Source organism: Oncorhynchus mykiss, chromosome 26, assembly GCF_057628025.1.
Source record: "Oncorhynchus mykiss isolate SJ-2025 chromosome 26, ASM5762802v1, whole genome shotgun sequence".
Taxonomy (NCBI): domain Eukaryota; kingdom Metazoa; phylum Chordata; class Actinopteri; order Salmoniformes; family Salmonidae; genus Oncorhynchus; species Oncorhynchus mykiss.
Genome location: NC_143047.1, coordinates 34,091,832 through 34,110,988, shown reverse-complemented (window position 1 = coordinate 34,110,988; position 19,157 = coordinate 34,091,832). Strand labels below are relative to the sequence as shown.

The 19,157-nt window shown below is 38.9% G+C and overlaps 1 protein-coding gene across 4 annotated transcripts; it reads left to right on the top strand.

The window, feature by feature from the left end:
* Positions 1–626: 626 nt before the first annotated feature.
* LOC110526700 (hepatoma-derived growth factor-related protein 3) lies at positions 627–17,979 on the top strand. Of its 4 annotated transcripts, none has more exons than XM_090222830.1 (7): positions 627–743; positions 1,329–1,429; positions 2,759–2,835; positions 7,565–7,703; positions 8,213–8,377; positions 16,413–16,541; positions 17,167–17,979. In XM_090222830.1, the coding sequence occupies exons 2-7, from the start codon at positions 1,346–1,348 to the stop codon at positions 17,191–17,193; spliced, it is 621 nt and encodes a 206-aa protein (XP_090078956.1). In that variant the 5' UTR covers positions 627–743; positions 1,329–1,345; the 3' UTR covers positions 17,194–17,979. The 4 variants fall into 4 exon arrangements, with proteins under 4 accessions (XP_090078956.1, XP_090078954.1, XP_090078955.1 ...); XM_090222828.1 differs by having other exon boundaries at positions 16,410–16,541; XM_090222829.1 differs by lacking the exon at positions 627–743 and having other exon boundaries at positions 1,074–1,429.
* Positions 17,980–19,157: the final 1,178 nt, after the last annotated feature.

Here is a 19,157-nt window from a genome sequence, read left to right as displayed (position 1 = left end):
TACAATAAGGGTTGTGTTTTGTGTAGGTTTACCCAGGCGTGACATTTTGATGTCCATGTAAATCTCTCTCGGACAAGGTGACTTTTTGCAATATATTTATTCGGCTCTATTTCCTCTCAGATTTGAACATGCTAATTAGCATCAAAGTAGACATCATGCAAGATTACAAATCCCTGCAAACTCCTGCACATCATCTCGAGCTGACACCTTTGCTAACAGGTATTGTGTCAATTTAAAACTTGCACAAGACAGTTCAAATAATTGTCCATTTAAAGAAATGTAGCTAAATTATTCATTACTACACTTATCTAACATTAGATAGTTAATCCAGAGATTCGTACATTTACCTTGATTCGGCAGTCTTGTCCAGATTATCATGGCATTTGTAGTTCTTTATGATAGCCACATTAGCAGCTAATTAGCATTTCATTTTGGGTGGGTAAATACAGGCAAATATATTGATAAAAGTCACCTTGTACTAGAGATTTACACAGCCTTTATTTTAAGTGTTTCTAAATACCCCCAAGGGAAAAAGAAATGGTGGGAAAAATGTTGGAGCCATTTCCCTGTTTGACCGCTAGGTTTTATGGGTATTATGACTCATACTGTGGCACTCTATATACTGTAGTTTATGCTCATGTACATGGGAAGGTGTGCCCCTTTCTATCCAATGAGATAATCTGGGCTCCCCCAGAAGCAAAAGTTCCCTACAGACTCTTTAATCGCGGTGTTCTTTGCACAAGGTAGTATATTGCTGCATATACTTTGGCAGTACTAGGGTTAGTTTGACAACTATGGCACTGGCAGACCTATTTTCTGCCATAATTTATTTAGCATATTTAAGTAGCCTGCAGGCTACTCAAAATGTAGGCTGTAATTGAAAACAATACTGCATTTTAAATTGTGCCTCTGCAAGGACAGGCAAGAAATTGGTTATGTAGTCTAGGAATTACCCATATTTTCTGTCTCTATTTGAGGAGTAGCCTAATTTTGGTGAGAGTCCATGTTCTCCATGCCGCTGTCCTTTTTAAATTAATACATCCACTATTGAGGACGTTTTTTTAAAATTATTATTATTATTAACACTCTCTAAGGACTACAGTGACAGCTTCTCGACGTTGGGATTTAGGTTTTGTACCTGTATTCTTGCGCTGATCTACACATTTTCGTGCATGAGGCACCGTTTCCAGGCCTTATCCTTTGCTTTAATTATTTATTTACGTGTAAACTGCGGTCTTGCTATCAAAACATTGATGGTCGATAATCCCCATCTCTGTTGAGGGCCGAACTAAAACACCTTCATTTATTTTCATCTCAAATTGGAGTAGGCTGGCACACAGTCATTATGGCTCGTCCACGGCCGCGGGAGTACAAGGCAGGAGATTTGGTTTTTGCGAAGATGAAGGGATACCCACACTGGCCAGCGAGGGTGAGTAGGTGATGCAGCCGAGCTGAAAAGCAGGGAGGCGGGGTTGCCTGAGACAATACCGCCGATGCTTTGGGATATATGCGATGGGCTCCTTCTTCACCATGCGTGTTTGTCTTTCGCAGCTTAGTTCACAGTGAACCTACCTACCTACCTTCATCACATATTCAGCTATTGCGGATCGCTATTTTGATACGCTGCAAACCACAATAACCAGTCATTCTTATGTTTACCATTCTTTACATTTTCCCTGTGTTTCCCAGTCAGGAAATGAGGGCGCTATTGAATGGTGTGCTACTACGTCTGTTTTTGAATCCGTCTCTTCCTTACGTTTTTACTTTTCATTTCCCACATTCCACAAATTCACTTGAATGCAAAGCGGTTGTAATTGTATCGACCTATAGAGTAATTAGCTACTGTAGCAGCGATTTGGTATAGCCTACTAGAGCTAGCCTTTATAGTCAGTCAGACTTGACCTGAGGTAACCAGGTGACGTGAGCCCTTTCCAACAACAATGTTACATTGTAAGCGTTCTGATTACACTGTTGGCCTCAAGTGTTCTAGCATCTGCAACATTGTTTGAAGATACTGACACTTTACACTCTTATTTCTGTTGTTTGGAATATGTAGACAACACACAGCATTGGAGATATGACACTACTGCATACTGACATATTAAAGTGTGTTAATGCAGTTCACATACACTGTTGCAGTTTGTATTATGGGTTCATTCCTGAGATCCCATGAACAGATACATCTGACATGAGTGTAATAACAGTCTCTCTCTCTCTCTCTCTCTCTCTCTCTCTCTCTCTCTCTCTCTCTCTCTCTCTCTCTCTCTCTCTCTACATCACTCTCTCTCTCTCTACATCACTCTCTCACACTCTCTACATCTCTCTCTCACTCTCTACATCACTCTCTCACTCTCTCTCTCTACATCACTCTCTCTCACTCTACATCACTCTCTCTCACTCCCTACATCACTTTCTCTCTCTCTCTACATCACTCTCTCACTCTCTACATCACTCTCTCTCACTCTCTACATCTCTCTCTCTCTCTACATCACTCTCTCTCTCTCTCTACATCACTCTCTCTCTCTCTACGTCACTCTCTCACTCTCTACATCACTCTCACTCTCTCTCTCTACATCACTCTCTCTCTCTCTCTACATCTCTCTCTCTCACACTCTCTACATCACTCTCTCTCTACATCACTCTCTCTCTCTCTACATCACTCTCTCTCTCTACATCTCTCTCTCTCACTCTCTACATCACCCTCTCTCTCTCTCTCTCTCTCTCTCTCTCTCTCTCTCTCTCTCTCTACCCCCATTAGATTGATGAACTTCCAGAGGGAGCTGTCAAGCCACCTGCTAATAAATATCCCATATTTTTCTTCGGCACACATGAAACGTAAGCCAACACACTATTATGCCCCAAATGGCACCCTATTCCCTATATAGTGCACTACCTTTGACCAGAGCCCAATGGGGTAAGTAGTGCACTACATAGTGAATATTTGGGACACATGCACACCTTTACAACTTTTTTGTTGATAAGCTTATTACCAAAAGCATCTCCTGTGGCCTATGTTAATACACTGAGGCCTATGGTGTTACACTGTGGCCTATGTTATTACACTGAGGCCTATGTTATTACACTGAGACCTATGTTATTACACTGTGGCCTATGTTAATACACTGAGGCCTATGTTATTACACTGAGGCCTATGTTATTACACTGTGGCCTATGTTAATACACTGAGGCCTATGTTATTACACTGAGACCTATGTTATTACACTGAGGCCTATGTTATTACACTGAGACCTATGTTATTACACTGTGGCCTATGTTAATACACTGAGGCCTGTGTTATTACACTGTGGCCTATGTTATTACACTGAGGCCTATGGTGTTACACTGTGGCCTATGTTATTACACTGAGGCCTATGTTATTACACTGAGGCCTATGTTATTACACTGTGGCCTATGTTAATACACTGAGGCCTGTGTTATTACACTAAGGCCTATGGTGTTACACTGAGGCCTATGATATTACACTGAGGCCTATGTTATTACACTGTGGCCTATGTTAATACACTGAGGCCTATGTTATTACACTGTGGCCTATGTTAATACACTGAGGCCTGTGTTATTACACTAAGGCCTATGGTGTTACACTGAGGCCTATGATATTACACTGAGGCCTATGTTATTACACTGTGGCCTATGTTAATACACTGAGGCCTGTGTTATTACACTGTGGCCTATGTTAATACACTGAGGCCTATGTTATTACACTGTGGCCTATGTTAATACACTGAGGCCTATGTTATTACACTGAGGCCTATGTTATTACACTGTGGCCTATGTTATTACACTGTGGCCTATGTTAATACACTGAGGCCTGTGTTATTACACTGTGGCCTATGTTATTACACTGAGGCCTATGGTGTTACACTGTGGCCTATGTTATTACACTGAGGCCTATGTTATTACACTGAGGCCTATGTTATTACACTGTGGCCTATGTTAATACACTGAGGCCTGTGTTATTACACTAAGGCCTATGGTGTTACACTGAGGCCTATGATATTACACTGAGGCCTATGTTATTACACTGTGGCCTATGTTAATACACTGAGGCCTATGTTATTACACTGTGGCCTATGTTAATACACTGAGGCCTGTGTTATTACACTAAGGCCTATGGTGTTACACTGAGGCCTATGATATTACACTGAGGCCTATGTTATTACACTGTGGCCTATGTTAATACACTGAGGCCTGTGTTATTACACTGTGGCCTATGTTAATACACTGAGGCCTATGTTATTACACTGTGGCCTATGTTAATACACTGAGGCCTATGTTATTACACTGAGGCCTATGTTATTACACTGTGGCCTATGTTAATACACTGAGGCCTGTGTTATTACACTAAGGCCTATGGTGTTACACTGAGGCCTATGATATTACACTGAGGCCTATGTTATTACACTGAGGCCTATGTTATTACACTGTGGCCTATGTTAATACACTGAGGCCTATGTTATTACACTGAGGCCTATGTTATTACACTGTGGCCTATGTTAATACACTGAGGCCTGTGTTATTACACTAAGGCCTATGGTGTTACACTGAGGCCTATGATATTACACTGAGGCCTATGTTAATACACTGAGGCCTATGATATTACACTGAGGCCTATGTTATTACACTGAGGCCTATGGTGTTACACTGAGGCCTATGTTAATACACTGAGGCCTATCTTATTACACTGAGTTCTATGATATTACACTGAGGCCTATCTTATTACACTGAGGCCTATGTTAATACACTGAGTTCTATGATATTACACTGAGGCCTATCTTATTACACTGAGGCCTATGTTATTACACTGAGGCCTATGGTGTTACACTGAGGCCTATGTTAATACACTGAGGCCTATGATATTACACTGAGGCCTATGTTAATACACTGAGGCCTATGTTAATACACTGAGGCCTATGTTATTACACTGAGGCCTATGTTAATACACTGAGGCCTATTTTTATTACACTGAGGCCTATGTTAATACACTGAGGCCTATGTTAATACACTGAGGCCTATGATAATACACTGAGGCCTATGTTAATACACTGAGGCCTATGTTAATAGACTGAGGCCTATGTTAATACACTGAGGCCTATGTTATTACACTGAGGCCTATGGTGTTACACTGAGGCCTATGTTAATACACTGAGGCCTATGTTAATACACTGAGGCCTATGTTAATACACTGAGGCCTATGTTAATACACTGAGGCCTATGTTATTACACTGAGGCCTATGTTAATACACTGAGGCCTATGTTATTACACTGAGGCCTATCTTATTACACTGAGGCCTATGTTAATACACTGAGTTCTATGATATTACACTGAGGCCTATCTTATTACACTGAGGCCTATGTTATTACACTGAGGCCTATGGTGTTACACTGAGGCCTATGTTAATACACTGAGGCCTATGATATTACACTGAGGCCTATGTTAATACACTGAGGCCTATGTTAATACACTGAGGCCTATCTTATTAAACTGAGGCCTATGTTAATACACTGAGGCCTATGTTATTACACTGAGGCCTATGTTAATACACTGAGGCCTATGTTAATACACTGAGGCCTATGTTAATACACTGAGGCCTATGTTAATACACTGAGGCCTATGTTATTACACTGAGGCCTATGTTAATACACTGAGGCCTATGTTATTACACTGAGGCCTATGGTGTTACACTGAGGCCTATGGTGTTACACTGAGGCCTATGGTGTTACACTGAGGCCTATGTTATTACACTGAGGCCTATGTTATTACACTGAGGCCTATGTTATTACACTGAGGCCTATGTTATTTCACTGAGGCCTATGTTATTACACTGAGGCCTATGTTATTTCACTGAGGCCTATGTTATTACACTGAGGCCTATGTTATTACACTGAGGCCTATGTTATTTCACTGAGGCCTATGTTATTACACTGAGGCCTATGTTAATACACTGAGGCCTATGTTATTACACTGAGGCCTATGTTATTACACTGAGGCCTATGGTGTTACACAGTTATAGCACTGTATTTATTTTTTTATTTAGTACTTTTACCCCTTTCTCTCCCCTTTCTCTTCATGGTACCTAATTGGTAGTTACGGTCTTGTCTCATCGCTGCAACTCCCGTACAGACTCGGGAGAGGTCGAGAGCCGTGCGTCCTCCAAAACACAACCCAACCAATGCCCACAGCCGCACCAATGTGTCGGAGAAAACACCGTGCACCTGGTGACCGTGTCAGCGTGCACTGTGCTCGGCCCGCCACAGGAGTCGCTAGTGCGCGATGGGACAAGGGCATCCCTGCCGGCCAAACCCTCCCCAATTGGGCCAATTGTGCGCCGCCCCATGGGTCTCCTGGTCGCGGCCTGCTGCGACAGAGCCTGGAATCGAACCCAGAATCCCTAGTGGCACAGCTAGCACTGCGATTCAGTGCCTTAGACCATTACGCCACTCAGAGCCCGTTATAACAATGTATTATAGTGATCAGCAGATAATATAGGCCTATTATAAACTGGAAGGTTTGAGCCCTGAATGATGATTGACTGCCGTGGTATATCAGACCGTATATCACGGGTATGGCAACATATTTATTTTTACTGCTCTAATTACATTGGTAAACAGTTTATAATAGCAATAAGGCATCTCAGGGGTTTGAGGTATATGGCCAATATACCACGGTTAAGGGCTGTGCCCAGGCACTCTGTGTTGTGTTGTACATAAGAACAGCCCTTAGCCGTGGTAAATTAGCCATATATTACACTCCCTTGTGCCTCATTGCTTAAATATCTTAACTTGGGTACTTTATAGTGAATATATTTATTGTTCGCACACACACTCTAGTTATAAACATGAACGCTCACTTCACAAAACAGTAGCACAACTTGAGTATATCAGTTACATGACAGAGTCTTTGTAGTACATATACTGAGTGTACAAAACATTAAGAACACCTGCTCTTTCCATGACATAGACTGACCAGGTGAATCCAGGTGAAAGATATGATCCCTTATTGATGTCACTTGTTAAATCCACTTCAAATCAGTGTAGATGAAGGGGAGGAGACAGGATAAAGAAGGATTTTTAAGTCTTGAGACAATTGAGACATGGATTATGTATGTGTAACATTCAGAGGGTGATTGGACAAGACAAAAGATTGAAGTGCCTTTGAAGAGGGTATGGTAGTAGGTGCCAGGCGCACCGCTTTGTGTCAAGAACTGCAATGCTTCAGGGTTTTTCATGCTCAGCAGTTTCCCGTGTGTATCAACAATGGTCCACCACCCAAAGGACATCCAGACAACTTGACACAACTGTGGGAAACATTGGAGTCAACATGGGCCAGCATCCCTGTGGAACGCTTTCAACACCTTGTAGAGTCCATGCCCCGACGAATATAGGCTGCCCTGAGGGGAAAGGGGGGTGCAACTCAATATTAGGAAGGTGTTCTTAATGTTTTGTACACTCAGTGTAAGTTACATTTTTGTGATGACAGATTAATGTTAGTGGTTTGGTTCTGGTCAGGTTGGTATTACTGCTCACCATCTCTGTCCCACCACAGTGCCTTCCTGGGCCCCAGGGATCTCCTACCATACAAGGAGTACAAGGACAAGTTTGGCAAGTCCAACAAGAGGAAAGGTTTCAACGAGGGTCTGTGGGAGATCGAGAACAACGCAGGGGTCAAATTCACCGGCTATCAGGTCCGTCGTGCTTCTCAGTCCATTTTTATGGATTGGCCAGCACATACAGAAGTATACAAAAGTCATCCAGATATGTGGACAGTGCATTCTGAATAGCAGTTATAACTTATAAGCCCAACTCATAACTAATAACTTCTAAGCCATCAGAAACAAGGACACACACACACACACACACACACACACACACACACACACACGAGAGTTGTATCTTAGTTGCTGATGTCTCATAACTTCTTGTCATAGTCCAGTGTCTACATATTATGGGCTGCTGCTTCACCTTGGTGCAGTCCTCTCCTGGAGAGTTCCTTATAGAAGAGACTTCTATTTTATTTGTTTTCCTCTCAATATTTTCTCAGTTGATCTCAATAGCACATCAGTGAATAGTGTCTGCTCACTGTACTGTTTTGTAGATTTTTCTCATGTCACTATGAAGCCAAAGGTATATTTCCTACTCTGTGTGGACAATAAAGTTGTACTATATTCTACTGTACTCTGTCCTATGTTCTCAGGCCATCCAGCAGCAGAGCTTTTCCAAGACGGAGGGAGAAGGAGACGTGGCAGACGGAAGCAGTGAAGGAGAGGAGAGAGATTCCATAGAGGAGGTGGAAGATGACAAAGGCAAACTGAAGGAAGACAGGGCCGGGTTCAAACGGAAAAGGACGGCCTCCTCTAAGGTACCAGGTCATCACAAACTAGTTATCAGACCTGTTATTACACTCTATCACACTGTAAACCTGTAGAACTCAACCATAGTCCTGGAGACCCACAGGGTGTGCAGATGTTTGTTCCAACCCAGCATTAAGGCACCTGGTTCAAAGACTTGATAGATGATTTGTTTGGTCAGTTGTGTTAGTGCTGGGCTATATAAAAGTCTGCCAGCCTGTGGGAACCCAGAAACAGGGTTGAAGAACACTGGCTTAACATAAATGTCACGATGGTCTTGGGCGTGTTTTTTTATTTTTTTTGTATGAGATGGTTGACAACAGGGTAATTTCAGGGTCATCTCTAAAGTGCATCTAAAAACTTTCAAGGGGCTTCCTCTCCTTGCTTCCTCTCCTTGCCTCCTCTCCTTGTCTCCTCTCCTTCATCTGCACTGACCGGACAAGGTGAAAGCAATATGACGGATGCCTTCCAACCAGGTATCTGTCTTCACTTGTTTAGCAATGTCAGCTAAATGAAACAAACGATAAGATGAGAGGAAGCCACGTGAAACTATTGAGATCTATCTCTAGTCTCTCCGGAGCTATAGCTAACCTATAGGTTAAAGGTAAAAGGTCAGAGTGCAGGTGCGTATGTTCAGGGGAGCAATGGGAGGGGGGGTAGCTATCCTAAGCCTACTGATACATTACATTGCAAGTCGTCAGCATATCTTGAAAAATAATGATTATGAAGTGAACTCGGAGGGTTGAGAAACGCTGATAGTTCCATTTGAATGGTATTTCCTTCATCAGGACAACACAAAGCCTATGGGCCCATACAGAGGCAGGGTGGTTGTAGGTAATGTTACTGTGGTGTCCATTGAGGCCTGGGTTGAAAAAAGTCACCCACAGCCCTCTCCACCCCGTCCTCGCTTAGCAACCACTGTTGCCTAGCAACTGGGCTCTATTACGCACATCTATTCGATGGAATGTAGCATTCCAGAAGACCGACCTCAGCCTCTCAAATTGGAAGTTTAACTCGTGCTTGCATTACACAGATGAACATTTTCTTGCTTTTGTCCTTCAAAGTGCTGGCTATGCTTTTTCTGTTTTGTTTCTCAGTGCAAATACAGCTGTTTTGTTTCTCAGTGCAAATACAGCTGTTTTGTTTCTCAGTGCAAATACAGCTGTTTTGTTTCTCAGTGCAAATACAGCTGTTTTGTTTCTCAGTGCAAATACAGCTGTTTTGTTTCTCAGTGCAAATACAGCTGTTTTGTTTCTCAGTGCAAATACAGCTGTTTTGTTTCTCAGTGCAAATACAGCTGTTTTGTTTCTCAGTGCAAATACAGCTGTTTTGTTTCTCAGTGCAAATACAGCTGTTTTGTTTCTCAGTGCAAATACAGCTGTTTTGTTTCTCAGTGCAAATACAGCTGTTTTGTTTCTCAGTGCAAATACAGCTGTTTTGTTTCTCAGTGCAAATACAGCTGTTTTGTTTCTCAGTGCAAATACAGCTGTTTTGTTTCTCAGTGCAAATACAGCTGTTTTGTTTCTCAGTGCAAATACAGCTGTTTTGTTTCTCAGTGCAAATACAGCTGTTTTGTTTCTCAGTGCAAATACAGCTGTTTTGTTTCTCAGTGCAAATACAGCTGTTTTGTTTCTCAGTGCAAATACAGCTGTTTTGTTTCTCAGTGCAAATACAGCTGTTTTGTTTCTCAGTGCAAATACAGCTGTTTTGTTTCTCAGTGCAAATACAGCTGTTTTGTTTCTCAGTGCAAATACAGCTGTTTGGTTTCTCAGTGTTTTGTTTAAGCGCACATAGCATTTGACCTGTGTTCTTTATACGTGTAGTGTGTTGTAGTGAAAGTTAAACAAATCAGCATCACACACAGAGTTGAACTGAGCTATGCAGAGCAGATGTTATGTTAATACATTATGATACTCTGACAGGGATGTTAATACATTATGATACTCTAACAGGGATGTTAATACATTATGATACTCTGACAGGGATGTTAATACATTATGATACTCTAACAGGGATGTTAATACATTATGATACTCTGACAGGGATGTTAATACATTATGATACTCTGACAGGGATGTTAATACATTATGATACTCTGACAGGGATGTTAATACATTATGATACTCTGACAGGGATGTTAATACATTATGATACTCTAACAGGGATGTTAATACATTATGATACTCTAACAGGGATGTTAATACATTATGATACTCTAACAGGGATGTTAATACAATATAATACTCTGACAGGGATGTTAATACACTATGATACTCTAACAGGGATGTTAATACATTATGATACTCTAACAGGGATGTTATGTTAATTCATTATGATACTCTGACAGGGATGTTATGTTAATACATTATGATACTCTAACAGGGATGTTATGTTAATACATTATGATACTCTAACAGGGATGTTAATACATTATGATACTCTAACAGGGATGTTAAAACATTATGATACTCTAACAGGGATGTTAATACATTATGATACTCTGACAGGGATGTTAATACACTATGATACTCTAACAGGGATGTTAATATATTATGATACTCTAACAGGGATGTTATGTTAATACATTATGATACTCTAACAGGGATGTTATGTTAATACATTATGATACTCTAACAGGGATGTTAATACATTATGATACTCTAACACGGATGTTATGTTAATACATTATGATACTCTAACAGGGATGTTATGTTAATACATTATGATACTCTGACAGGGATGTTATGTTAATACATTATGATACTCTAACAGGGATGTTATGTTAATACATTATGATACTCTAACAGGGATGTTAATACATTATGATACTCTAACAGGGATGTTAATACATTATGATACTCTAACAGGGATGTTAATACATTATGATACTCTGACAGGGATGTTAATACACTATGATACTCTAACAGGGATGTTAATACATTATGATACTCTAACAGGGATGTTATGTTAATACATTATGATACTCTAACAGGGATGTTAATACATTATGATACTCTGACAGGGATGTTAATACATTATGATACTCTAACAGGGATGTTATGTTAATACATTATGATACTATGACAGGGATGTTATGTTAATACATTATGATACTCTAAGAGGGATGTTAATCATTATGATACTCTAACAGGGATGTTAATACATTATGATACTCTGACAGGGATGTTAATACATTATGATACTCTAACAGGGATGTTAATACATTATGATACTCTGACAGGGATGTTAATACATTATGACACTCTGACAGGGATGTTAATACATTATGATACTCTGACAGGGATGTTAATACATTATGATACTCTGACAGGGATGTTAATACATTATGATACTCTAACAGGGATGTTAATACATTATGATACTCTAACAGGGATGTTAATACATTATGATACTCTAACAGGGATGTTAATACATTATAATACTCTGACAGGGATGTTAATACACTATGATACTCTAACAGGGATGTTAATACATTATGATACTCTAACAGGGATGTTATGTTAATTCATTATGATACTCTGACAGGGATGTTATGTTAATACATTATGATACTCTAACAGGGATGTTATGTTAATACATTATGATACTCTAACAGGGATGTTAATACATTATGATACTCTAACAGGGATGTTAAAACATTATGATACTCTAACAGGGATGTTAATACATTATGATACTCTGACAGGGATGTTAATACACTATGATACTCTAACAGGGATGTTAATATATTATGATACTCTAACAGGGATGTTATGTTAATACATTATGATACTCTAACAGGGATGTTATGTTAATACATTATGATACTCTAACAGGGATGTTAATACATTATGATACTCTAACACGGATGTTATGTTAATACATTATGATACTCTAACAGGGATGTTATGTTAATACATTATGATACTCTGACAGGGATGTTATGTTAATACATTATGATACTCTAACAGGGATGTTATGTTAATACATTATGATACTCTAACAGGGATGTTAATACATTATGATACTCTAACAGGGATGTTAATACATTATGATACTCTAACAGGGATGTTAATACATTATGATACTCTGACAGGGATGTTAATACACTATGATACTCTAACAGGGATGTTAATACATTATGATACTCTAACAGGGATGTTATGTTAATACATTATGATACTCTAACAGGGATGTTAATACATTATGATACTCTGACAGGGATGTTAATACATTATGATACTCTAACAGGGATGTTATGTTAATACATTATGATACTATGACAGGGATGTTATGTTAATACATTATGATACTCTAAGAGGGATGTTAATCATTATGATACTCTAACAGGGATGTTAATACATTATGATACTCTGACAGGGATGTTAATACATTATGATACTCTGACAGGGATGTTAATACATTATGATACTCTGACAGAGATGCTAATACATTATGATACTCTGACAGGGATGTTAATACATTATGATACTCTAACAGGGATGTTTATACATTATGATACTCTAACAGGGATGTTAATACATTATGATACTCTTACAGGGATGTTAATACATTATGATACTCTAACAGGGATGTTAATACATTATGATACTCTAACAGGGATGTTAATACATTATGATACTCTAACAGGGATGTTAATACATTATGATACTCTAACAGGGATGTTATGTTAATACATTATGATACTCTAACGGGGATGTTATGTTAATACATTATGATACTCTAACAGGGATGTTATGTTAATACATTATGATACTCTAACAGGGATGTTAATACATTATGATACTCTGAAAGGGATGTTATGTTAATACATTATGATACTCTAACAGGGATGTTATGTTAATACAATATGATACTTTAACAGAGATGTTAATACATTATGATACTCTAACAGGGATGTTAATACATTATGATACTCTGACAGGGATGTTAATACATTATGATACTCTGACAGGGATGTTAATACATTATGATACTCTAACAGGGATGTTAATACATTATGATACTCTAACAGGGATGTTAATACATTATGATACTCTAACAGGGATGTTAATACATTATGATACTCTAACAGGGATGTTATGTTAATACATTATGATACTCTGACAGGGATGTTAATACATTATGATACTCTAACAGGGATGTTAATACATTATGATACTCTAACAGGGATGTTAATACATTATGATACTCTAACAGGGATGTTAATACATTATGATACTCTGACAGGGATGTTAATACATTATGATACTCTAACAGGGATGTTAATACATGATGATACTCTAACAGGGATGTTATGTTAATTCATTATGATACTCTAACAGGGATGTTATGTTAATACATTATGATACTCTAACAGGGATGTTAATACATTATGATACTCTAACAGGGATGTTAATACATTATGATACTCTAACAGGGATGTTAATACATTATGATACTCTAACAGGGATGTTAATACATTATGATACTCTGACAGGGATGTTAATACATTATGATACTCTAACAGGGATGTTAATACATTATGATACTCTAACAGGGATGTTAATACATTATGATACTCTGACAGGGATGTTAATACATTATGATACTCTAACAGGGATGTTAATACATTATGATACTCTAACAGGGATGTTATGTTAATTCATTATGATACTCTAACAGGGATGTTATGTTAATACATTATGATACTCTAACAGGGATGTTAATACATTATGATACTCTAACAGGGATGTTAATACATTATGATATTCTAACAGGGATGTTAATACATTATGATACTCTAACAGGGATGTTAATACATTATGATACTCTGACAGGGATGTTAATACATTATGATACTCTAACAGGGATGTTAATACATTATGATACTCTAACAGGGATGTTAATACATTATGATACTCTGACAGGGATGTTAATACATTATGATACTCTGACAGGGATGTTAATACATTATGATACTCTAACAGGGATGTTAATACAATATGATACTCTGACAGGGATGTTAATACATTATGATACTCTAACGGGGATGTTATGTTAATACATTATGATACTCTAACAGGGATGTTATGTTAATACATTATGATACTCTAACAGGGATGTTAATACAATATGATACTCTGACAGGGATGTTATGTTAATACATTATGATACTCTAACAGGGATGTTAATACAATATGATACTCTGACAGGGATGTTAATACATTATGATACTCTGACAGGGATGTTAATACATTATGATACTCTGACAGGGATGTTATGTTAATACATTATGATACTCTGACAGGGATGTTAATACATTATGATACTCTAACGGGGATGTTAATACATTATGATACTCTAACAGGGATGTTATGTTAATACATTATGATACTCTAACGGGGATGTTATGTTAATACATTATGATACTCTAACAGGGATGTTAATACAGTATGATACTCTGACAGGGATGTTATGTTAATACATTATGATACTCTAACAGGGATGTTATGTTAATACATTATGATACTCTAACAGGGATGTTATGTTAATACATTATGATACTCTAACAGGGATGTTAATACAATATGATACTCTGACAGGGATGTTATGTTAATACATTATGATACTCTGACAGGGATGTTAATACATTATGATACTCTAACAGGGATGTTAATACATTATGATACTCTGACAGGGATGTTAATACATTATGATACTCTAACAGGGATGTTAATACATTATGATACTCTGACAGGGATGTTAATACATTATGATACTCTAACAGGGATGTTAATACATTATGATACTCTATCAGGGATGTTATGTTAATACATTATGATACTCTAACAGGGATGTTAATACATTATGATACTATGACAGGGATGTTATGTTAATACATTATGATACTCTGACAGGGATGTTATGTTAATACATCATGATACTCTAACAGGGATGTTATATTAATACATTATGATACTCTAACAGGGATGTTAATACATTATGATACTCTAACAGGGATGTTAATACATTATGCCATTCTAACAGGGAGCAGATCTGATGAAGCCTGACTGGGGATTGGTTGAAACATCATTAGCCATGCTCACTTTTTCAGATACCTACAGAACATTTGGTGTCCAGAAATTATTTTAAAAATCGTCCAGTTCAAAGAATAATGGACTCCTGCCGAAGTCGGCTCCTCTCCTTGTTCGGGCGGCGCTCGGCGGTCGACGTCACCGGTCCTCTAGCCATCGCCCCTCCACCTTTCATTTTCCATTTGTTTTGTCTTGTTTTTCCACACACCTGTTTTACATTCCCTCATCACTCTACGTGTATATTTTCCTCTGTTCCCCCCATGTCTGTGTGTGTAATTGTTCGTTACGTGTCATGTGTGACGCTTCATGCTGGTTTTTCGCCGGGTCTTGTTTGGAACCCGTGGTATTGTATGCTGTTCAATATTTGTGTGACAAGTGCGCTATTTGCTTTTGCCTTTGGCGGGAATGTCGTTACACAGTTGCGTCCGACTGTTTTCCTTCTGCCAAATAAAGTGTGCCTGTTCACTCATCTCTGCTCTCCTGCACCTGACTTCAGTTCACCAGTTGCGCACACTGTTGACAATGAATGCATTCATTAAACTTCATTAATTACTTACTTTATTGTTCAATGAGACTCTATGTTTCCCACATATTGCAAGACAGCAAATCATATTTGTGAAATTGTATGAAATACTTATTGATACAGTATTATGGACTCTAGCTATCCACTAGCAAAGCACGTCCATTTAGTGTTGCATGAGTGCTGTTCTGACAAATAAGCACCTCATCACTACCTGCACACAACAACTTCCTGGTTTCAACGTCCTCAGGAAGGAGTGGTCCTCAATAGGTTCAGAACTGGCCACGGCCCATGCCTCGCCAACCTCCAGCGATGGGGCATAAAAGCAAGCCCCCTATGGCCTGTGGGGTGGAGAAAACAATGCACCACATTTTTTTGCATTCACTGAATAAACAAATAGTGCTGATCTGTGTGTGTTGTCCCCAGAAGTCATCCAAGCTGTCCAGGATCTCGTCTGGAGAGGAGGATCTGGAGGACGGGAAAGAGGAGGATCAGAAGAGCGGATCGGAGGGGGGAGACCCCGATAACGGCATCATTCAGAACACTGCCGACAGCAAGGTGGGCCGCCCAGGGGGGATGTCAGGGTTGGGGACAATTCTAATTAAAGTCAGTTAAATCAGGAAAGGATTTTAATTTAAAATAATGTTTTATTTATTTAAAATAAATAGGTTCTCCTTTTCAGTTTATTGAAAATATAACATTTTTACAACAATTAGGTCAGAATTTCAGTCTACTTCTTGAATTGACTGTCTTCAATTTGAATTGACCCCAACCATGGTGGATGTAGCCTGATCCCAGATCTGTTTGAATGCTTGGGGTGACATTGACCCTAGTTGACAAGACATTGCTGACACATTTCAGTCACAGGTATGTTTATTCCTTCCTTGGAACCGCAAAGTGATAGTGTTGCAAGATCAACACTTGATTACTAATTTATTTGATTTAGCAAAGATTAAAATGGAGGTGAAAATGTTGCAGATATTGTTCATTCAATGCAGGAATACTGACACCAGGGGGCATGATAGCAAAATAACTGTTCTGATTCTCTTGTATCATTCAAACAGCATTATTATATCACTTCATTGTGTCCTGTGTCACTGTCAGATACTTATGTTTCTGATGTGTACTCTAATTGTTTAATAGGATATTTTTCAATTGGAATATTTGTATGCCTCTGTTCCAGAACCAGTTGCTGAGAGAAGAACATTAGGTGCTGTGGACACCTGCCGAGGGAAGGGAAGGTATTCATTGTTGCTGTCACGTGATATTGGAATGGTCAAACTCCCATAATCACCACCTCTAGCACTACCTGTAATGGGTCATTCACATCCATCTCTATGTAGAAAATAACACACATCTACTACAGTATATCACTAAATCTGTACAACTCTGCTTCAGCCAGTAGACGCCCAGGCTTGACTACAGCCAAGGTAACTAGCTTCAAAACAACATACACACACACTTGTGTCCCCATCTCTTTCAAAATCAGAACACCACATTTCATATCTAAACAGTGTAAAATAAGCATCAATCAATATTTATATTGACCCTTAGCCTCCACTATCTGATTCCATCAATGATTCATATAGGTAAACATGTTAGCTATGTTTGATAAAACTTCTATAAATATACAGTATAATATACTCCCTTGTGGTCTATGATGATTGATATATGTTGGGTATTGCAGTGTTCTGATCATACTAGTTGTATCTTGGATTTGCTTTTATAAAACAATGGTTTAAGGGGAGGGACTAGCTTAGGGTTGCAAAATTCCAGTACATTTTCAAAACTGTCCAGTTTTCCAGAAATCCCGGTTGGAATAATCCTGCAATCAGGAGGGAATAAGCAGGAAATCCAGTGATCATAAGACTGGAATTCATGGGAAACCTGAGAATTTGGGGAAAGTTACTGGAAATTTGAAATGTGTGTTAAACTGACTGTATAACATATCCATATCACTCAGCACTGTATGTTGCTCTTTTATGTAACCGCAAAAGATGAATGGGAAAAGACAGATAAATGTAGGAAGTGTTGTGCACAAACCGACTCTCTAACTCTCTATCTACAGTGCCTTGCGAAAGTATTCGGCCCCCTTGAACTTTGCGACCTTTTGCCACATTTCAGGCTTCAAACATAAAGATATAAAACTGTATTTTTTTGTGAAGAATCAACAACAAGTGGGACACAATTATGAAGTGGAACGACATTTATTGGATATTTCAAACTTTTTTAACAAATCAAAAACTGAAAAATTGGGCGTGCAAAATTATTCAGCCCCCTTAAGTTAATACTTTGTAGCGCCACCTTTTGCTGCGATTACAGCTGTAAGTCGCTTGGGGTATGTCTCTATCAGTTTTGCACATCGAGCGACTGAATTTTTTTCCCATTCCTCCTTGCAAAACAGCTCGAGCTCAGTGAGGTTGGATGGAGAGCATTTGTGAACAGCAGTTTTCAGTTCTTTCCACAGATTCTCGATTGGATTCAGGTCTGGACTTTGACTTGGCCATTCTAACACCTGGATATGTTTATTTTTGAACCATTCCATTGTAGATTTTGCTTTATGTTTTGGATCATTGTCTTGTTGGAAGACAAATCTCCGTCCCAGTCTCAGGTCTTTTGCAGACTGCATCAGGTTTTCTTCCAGAATGGTCCTGTATTTGGCTCCATCCATCTTCCCATCAATTTGAACCATCTTCCCTGTCCCTGCTGAAGAAAAGCAGGCCCAAACCATGATGCTGCCACCACCATGTTTGACAGTGGGGATGGTGTGTTCAGATGTGTTGCTTTTACGCCAAACATAACGTTTTGCATTGTTGCCAAAAAGTTCAATTTTGGTTTCATCTGACCAGAGCACCTTCTTACACATGTTTGGTGTGTCTCCCAGGTGGCTTGTGGCAAACTTTAAACAACACTTTTATGGATATCTTTAAGAAATGGCTTTCTTGCCACTCTTCCATAAAGGCCAGATTTGTGCAATATACGACTGATTGTTGTCCTATGGACAGAGTCTCCCACCTCAGCTGTAGATCTCTGCAGTTTATCCAGAGTGATCATGGGCCTCTTGGCTGCATCTCTGATCAGTCTTCTCCTTGTATGAGCTGAAAGTTTAGAGGGACGGCCAGGTCTTGGTAGATTTGCAGTGGTCTGATACTCCTTCCATTTCAATATTATCGC

Coding starts and splice junctions, on each gene's coding strand:
- LOC110526700 (XM_090222828.1), top strand. CDS start 1,346: ATGGCTCGTCCACGGCCGCGGGAGTACAAGGCAGGAGATTTGGTTTTT. Junction 1,430..2,758: donor ACCCACACTGGCCAGCGAGG/GTGAGTAGGTGA, acceptor TACCCCCATTAG/ATTGATGAACTTCCAGAGGG. Junction 16,542..17,166: donor AGAACACTGCCGACAGCAAG/GTGGGCCGCCCA, acceptor CCTCTGTTCCAG/AACCAGTTGCTGAGAGAAGA.